General features: G+C 30.3%; 1 protein-coding gene across 4 annotated transcripts in view; it reads left to right on the top strand.

Annotated features, from left to right (window-relative positions):
* Positions 1-250: 250 nt before the first annotated feature.
* The window catches only part of LOC112679438, a 12,792-nt gene continuing 5,886 nt past the window's right edge, over positions 251-7,156 (top strand). The window contains exon 1 of one of the 4 annotated variants that reach the window (XM_025549233.1): positions 251-459. In XM_025549233.1, coding sequence (XP_025405018.1) covers positions 312-459 — 148 coding nt within the window. In that variant the 5' untranslated portion in view covers positions 251-311. Of the gene's footprint in view, positions 460-1,644; positions 1,985-6,648; positions 6,795-7,050; positions 7,073-7,156 lie in introns of those variants that run through there. The other 3 variants (XM_025549244.1, XM_025549240.1, XM_025549260.1) reach the window with 3 other exon arrangements.

Genomic DNA, 7,156 nt, shown 5'->3' with positions numbered 1-7,156 from the left:
AGACAAAACAAGACTCGACTGCTCCACACAATTCGACTAGATCGACTGATAAATTGTACATTCATAGACATACACGGTCAATCATGAATGTCAATCATCTTGACTGATGATAAAAATTCAAACATGTTTGAATTTCATCAGTCATAAAATTTGACTGTCAGTCATTATCAGTCATATACATATACGGTCAGTCATGAATGTCAATCACGTTGATTGTCATTCAAAACTGACCGTGTATGGGGGCCTTTACACGCGCGGTAATCGCTGAAAGAACAAAATAGTTTGATATTCGGCGATTAATCGCTGTCAATATGTCTTCCGCGTCGGTTGTGTCCGAACAAATAGCTGCCGCTGTCTTCGTACAGGAAGCTATTTGGAATCTTAGACACCCGGACCACAGTAATAGGACTAAGATTCAAAAATGTTGGTCCAACATTAGAAAGGATCTTGACATGAATGGTAATTTAATTAATTAATATTATATATTTTGATATATTAGCTAATATAGTATCATAGTATAATATAGTATATTAACTAATAACTAATAAGTATACTGAGGCTCTTAACTAGAGTACAAGTATTGCATTACTTTGGGGTGACATATAATTTTAAAGAAATTAGAGCTGCAAAATTAGATAAATATTGATAACAAATGACAATAATTACTGTTATGCATCTATTGTAAGTACTTTTTATTAAACTTTTTATTAAAAAAACAGTATTTCTCAGATCGAATGTTATAAAACTGAAAAGTGTTATAAATTATAATATTATACTAATGGGAGAGTGGATACCTTCATTAATTGTCAGAATGTTCAAAGAATTATAAACAATAAATTAATAAAAATAATCTTTTAAATACCTATCAAGTAAAGCAGCACTTTCAGCCAGCAACATTTTTCTGGACGTCATCTTAGTCGAGGATCGAATAAACAAATGAAAAATACACGAACACGCGCAACTAAAAATGCAGAAACGCATGTAAAATCGCTAGAGGACATCGCGCGTGTAAAATCGCAGAAACGCTCGAAACGCAGAATCGCAGAATCGCTCCCAGTGGGGCCGTACCTTAAGAGGACGCTACACCTGTTATTATGACTAGTAAAAACATGTTTACGGAAAACCAACGAAAATGCCTTTTAATGTAACTTTAGGGTGAAAACACCTATTATACAATTAGTAAAGAATAATATTTCTGAGTGAACCTCATACGCGTTTTTAAAAATATTTATTAAAAAAAAAAAGTTACAATGATTTAAAAAAAGTAAAAAATTGCTTTATTGTATTTATCATACAGAACTATTCATTCGGAATAATGAAAAACCCTTATGAGGTTCACTCTGAAATGTTATTGTCTTCAAATAAAGTAATAGGTGAAATAATTTTCAAATCACTTTTAGAGGCCTTTTTGTTAGTTTTCCTAATAACACCTAATAACGCTTCCTATCGGTCGTTTTATCCGTTTCGCTTTGGGTATAGCGTCCTCTTAAAGGTCTATTTACACACAGCAGTGACGTGACAGTGCCGTGGCCGTTCCGGGATTCCCCCGGCAAAATTAATAATATTCTTAAAGGAAAGATAAGCATGATGTTCTCACTCGTCCGGCGCGTGACCGTACCGACGAAAACAGTGTTGTCGCCTTCATCGTACCGTGAATTTGCGATTACTTGCCGACGATATTTTTCATATTTCACGGCAGTGATTTTTGTTGTAATTCATTGACTCTCAATTTTTATAAAAATGAAGAATACTCTCGAAACTGTACAACAGAAGAAGTTGATAATCCTGTAATTGTAGAGTCACAAAATAGTTGTCCTTTGCCAAGTTTAAAACAATCAGGTTTCTCTCAATGCGCACACACTACTCAATGACGGATGAATCACTGACCAATGTGAATAGAAATCACGGCCGGTAGAATCCCGGAACGGGTACGGCACGATTACGGCACTGTCACGTCACTGCTGTGTGTTAATAGACCTTTAAGGTACGATTTGGTTAGAGTGACCGCGACCGCGACCGTGTATCACTGCGTCAATGTTATTATATGTACCTTAATTGTGCTTAACAATATTTTTATTTATACATTTTTACATTTTTTAAATATTTTTTTAACGTTAAAAATTTAAAATTTAATATTATACTATATGCTTTTTTTATATAATTTTAATAATTTACATAGTGTACACAGACATTTTTAACCACACCTCTTTTGAGACAGTCCTAAGTCTGTGTAAAATGGGAAGGAATTTGTGGTGTACAAAACCGGAGCCGTTTAGGAATTTATCTGTTCGTTAGACCTTTTTGGACGAGAGCCGTTTGGGAATTGACCTTTTTGTAAAACGGGAGCCGAATGGGCTACGACCTTTATTTTATGTTTCAATCGTTTTTATTTTTCTGTTATGTTATTCGATATTAATTTTAATCGTTTTTCGTTTCTGTTTCGTTATCTGTAATCGATTTCAATCGTTTTTTGAGTAGTTTAACATTATACTTATAACAACGTTTTAGTGCCCTAGTAGAGATGGAAAGTTTAGTTTATTACTATGAATAGTTCATTAATTCACAATTCATTTAAGTGAATAGTTCAAATGAACTATTCATAAGTTCACGTGGTTCACTAATTTTATTGATCATACTGATATTGTTTGGCAATGAACTATTCGTTTTATCACTATTAGTACAGCAGTACACAGTTCAGTAATAGTTCACACTACTCAAGGGCAATTAAATATTTGTTATCTAATTGTAAACAGCTGATTACCATTTACAGGATTTCGAACAATGAACCTCAGAGAATTTTTAAAGAAGTTCGCGAACTACGAGATTTCATTTATACAATGCTACTAAATGTTTTTGAATTGTGAACTGTTAAATTACAGGTACTAAAACAGTTCAGAATAGTTCATCAAATTGAATAGTTCAAATAAACTATTCTTTCACAAACTTAACATTTCTATGCCCTAGTATGGACACTAAGTATCTTTATAAAATGATCCACATTAAAAAAACTAGAAATCATTATCTTACAAATGATCGATTACTTAAATACGGATTTAGGGGGGGAGGGGGTTGCCCACTTCGTCTCCCCTAAAATACACTCCTGCTTTAATGTTATTATTTCATTGGGTAAATTGAAATTTTTCATGTTATTTATCATCATGACATCATTATTCATTACTAATCCTTACATGTATTTTCCGAAAAAATATTTTATTGTTAGTCTATCGTCCATAAATATTAAATATTTAAATATATAGGCAACCATAATTTTTCAAATATAATGAAGTCGACAAATTTAATCAGTTGCCCCACCCTTTCAAAAGTTGAAATGATACCTCTGGTTGTATGGGAATAACCGAATTGGTTCCCATTTGAAAAAGGTATTTCATTAGGTATAGCCGAATTGGTTCCCGTTTGTGTACAAGTAAAAAAGACAATTTTAATTTTTAACACAATTTACCTACACTATTAAAAATTAAAATCCAGTGGGCCAGTGCATAGAGAGCAAAAAAACAAAATTTTAAAAGCTATATGTATGACATATAGACAATTATTATATCGATAAGATAGAGTATAGACTATAGATTACTAGAGACTAGCAACTTTCTAGCAAACAGGAAAAAAAAACAAATACTTGGACAATTGTATGACCTAGTACATTAATGAAAAGCTTACGAGAATTGAATATTTAAAGAAAGTTAACTTCAAATTTTCAAATCAGTGATTTTTAAATTATATTTATTAAATTTTTTTTTTTTGTATTTCGTACACCTAAGTGATGATTAGTCAACCTCTAAATCAACGATTTAAAATTATATGTTCTATCATTTTTTTTTAACACACATTCATGCACAATGTTAACCAAGTCTACTTTAAAATTGATAGTCCTAAAAGCCTGTAAAATTGAGAAGGAAAATGTGCGTAATTAAACGGAAACTAATTCGGTTATATCTAATAAAATACCTTTTTTAGACGGGAACCAATTCGGCACGTGGGGATGGAGCTCGGGAACCAATTCAATACCAGCCGGTTGTATATAACAAATAGATACATAAGATCGCATTATCATTTTCTTTTTAGATCGGTTAAAATTTGTAAAGTTAATGTAAAGTTAAAATTTTGAATAATTTTCCAAAATATGCACTTTTCTGCAAATTCTATGAAATATGCAAAAATATGTACATTCAAATTTTAGATTTGGTATCACAGCATTGAGAAATAAATTTATTTCGAACTCTGCTATATTTTACAATAAATAAAAAAAGTATGCAAATGCTATAAGTCCCGAACCCTGGTTATAATAATTATAAATTATTATATTCAAATTATGGGCTCAGTACAGAAAATAAATAATACTTAGTATAAAGGATGACATAAAAGCACGTGAGCAATTAATAATAACCATTGGTTATATAATAGACTACTGTCATTTTGCTCCTATAAATAGAATGCTTACTTCAGGTAATAAATTAAAACGGTTTGATTTCTTCAATGATACCTCCAACCAGGTTAAAGTCTTTGGTTTAAAATCTTTACTCATTAATTTTATTACTTATTATTAATAGCTATAATAATACTTATTAGAGAGTTTAAACAAAAGACTTCAACCTGGTTGAGATATCATTGAAGAAATCGAACTGTTTTAATTTATTACCTGAAGTAAGCATTCTATTTATAGGAGCAAAATGAAATAGTTTTATCTAAAAGTGTCTGTGTAGTAAGTATGTGCTAAACGAGTATTAACATGAGATACATAGAGGTATTTGACATAATGACTCAGGGCAATCAATTTGGGAATTAAGAAATTTGTGTAGCCAAAGTAAATCATTATATAATCTTCTCTTTTCAAGTGACTCAATATTAAAATCAGTAGCTGAAACTATTCAAGAGCAGTGCCGCAAAAACCGGGTGTGCAGAGTGTGCCGCACACTTCGCACTTTGCACACGGGCCCCAGGCTTACATACATTTGGGGGGCCCCCTAGTCCCAGCCTAAAATAAATTACACTTTACAAATACATAATTATTTAATAATATTATATTATTATTTTATAATAAAAAGAAACTTTTTTTAAAATTCCGGTAAGAATGTTATAATATTTTAGAGTAATTTAATATTTATTTAACAATGAGTCCATTAAGTATTTGAGTAGACATACAACATACCTACCTAAACTATTTAAATAAATTTATTACATAAATATGTAGTGAAGTATAATATACAACAGTTGTAGGTATTTAATTTGATATATATTTACATATATCATACACTAACTGATGTGAAACGTGTTTTAAAACCTAAAAAAATTGATACTTATAAATAAGACGTACAACAATAATTAATCCTAAGAAGGGGCCTATTGTAATTACCGCACACGGGCCAATTTTGTAGTTGCGGCACTGTTCAAGAGAGATACCTATTTTGTGGATTTTGAATACGTTCTATTTTAACTATCAAGGTAGATTGATGTGGGTTCCAAATTATAGACCCATAATCCAGTGTAGAACGAACCAAAGAAAAATAAAGCGTTTTTAAACAATTTAGATTTTTAAATTCCGAGCAATTTCAATGTATAAAACCGAAGGTACGAGAGCTTTGTTACACATTGCATTTATATGACTGTTAAAAGATAAGTCATTTGATAAAATAATACCTAAATCTTTAATTTGTGTTACTACAGGTATATCCGATTCACTTATACTATAATGATATTTTATACTTGATTTCTGACGAGAAAAGGTGATTTGTGCAAATTTGTACAAATTTTACACAAATTTACTGTACTTGAAGATATAATTAACATAATAAATAAATATTAAGAAAATTAATGGGGATATATGTCCCTTTTAAGGGACTTCAGAAGTAACATTTATGACCGATGAACAAAAATTACCTAATTTAACCTGTTGCGTTCTATCATTCAAATAAGATTTAAACCAATTTAATATAGGATCAGAAATACCATTATATTCTAGTTTTTTAAGTAGGATAGATATATCAACACTATTGAAAGCTTTTCTAATATCCATATATTGCGTCAACTTCGACACCTTTACCGACCAGCAATACAATTTTTGTATAATAAACCAATGCATTTGTTAGTGTCGATTTAGAGTAACAAAATCTATGTCATTTATCAGAAATTGAATTAAAAAACATTGCTATCATTTTAGGTGTCATAATTTTTTTTAATATTATAGGTACCTAGAGCACTTAGACGTGAGATAGAACGATCATTCTTAATCAAAGTTTGCCCGATTGAGTCGGTTACCCGACTTGAATACGGGATAAATAAAGGTTTTTTTCCATTTGTCTGAGTAACAACCGGTTGATTGTTTCTATATATTACCAAAATATAGCCTTCTTATAGCTACCCTGATCCATGCACTCTACGTAAGCCAGAGCAAAACTTAACTAACTAAAATATTGTCACTTTAGTTATATTTAAACATGTCAAAACTCATAAAGCCACTTCCTCCTTCACATTCAGTGAGTATTATTGAATTATTATATAAAAACGATTTTGAAGTAATTTGAACAGTCACTTAAAATGCGGGAACGGGAGACATTTTTAAAAATATTATGTAACATCTTTGGGTCACATGTTCAACGATGAATTGTTAGGTGATCATTCTTTTCATAAAAACCATTGTGCCCATATAAAAATGTTGCTGGACTGTATTTTGAATTGCAGTGATGTAAATAATAAACATTCAACGTTTTGTCGTTTGACGACTAAATTTTTTGTTTTAACCGTTGTCTATTGTCCATAATCTTTGTATTTCTAAATTCTTAGTAAGTATTTTACGTGTTTTAGTTTTTTATGATGTATCTAGGTAATGAAAGTTTAAATTAAAAAATAAAATCGTCATTTTATAGAATCATATAATTAAAACCTAAATCTTGTTTTCAGTGTCGAACTATTACTTAATGGGCTCCGGATTTCTTCAGAAGGGTCCCCAAAACTGTCATCTCATATAATGATAAAAATGTGCTAAGTGCAACATAGTGGAAAATATAATTCTTTAATGATACCATATTTAAAATAAACAAACAATTAAGTTAACTACATTGTTAGCACAATTATTTATAATACTATAATATTATATAAATATTATAATATGTACCTTATAATAAACAACTTAATTATTTTTTAA

The sequence above is a fragment of the Sipha flava genome, unplaced genomic scaffold (assembly GCF_003268045.1).
Source record: "Sipha flava isolate LNK unplaced genomic scaffold, YSA_version1 100_pilon_pilon, whole genome shotgun sequence".
NCBI classification, from domain to species: domain Eukaryota; kingdom Metazoa; phylum Arthropoda; class Insecta; order Hemiptera; family Aphididae; genus Sipha; species Sipha flava.
This window is presented reverse-complemented; position numbering and strand designations above follow the sequence as displayed.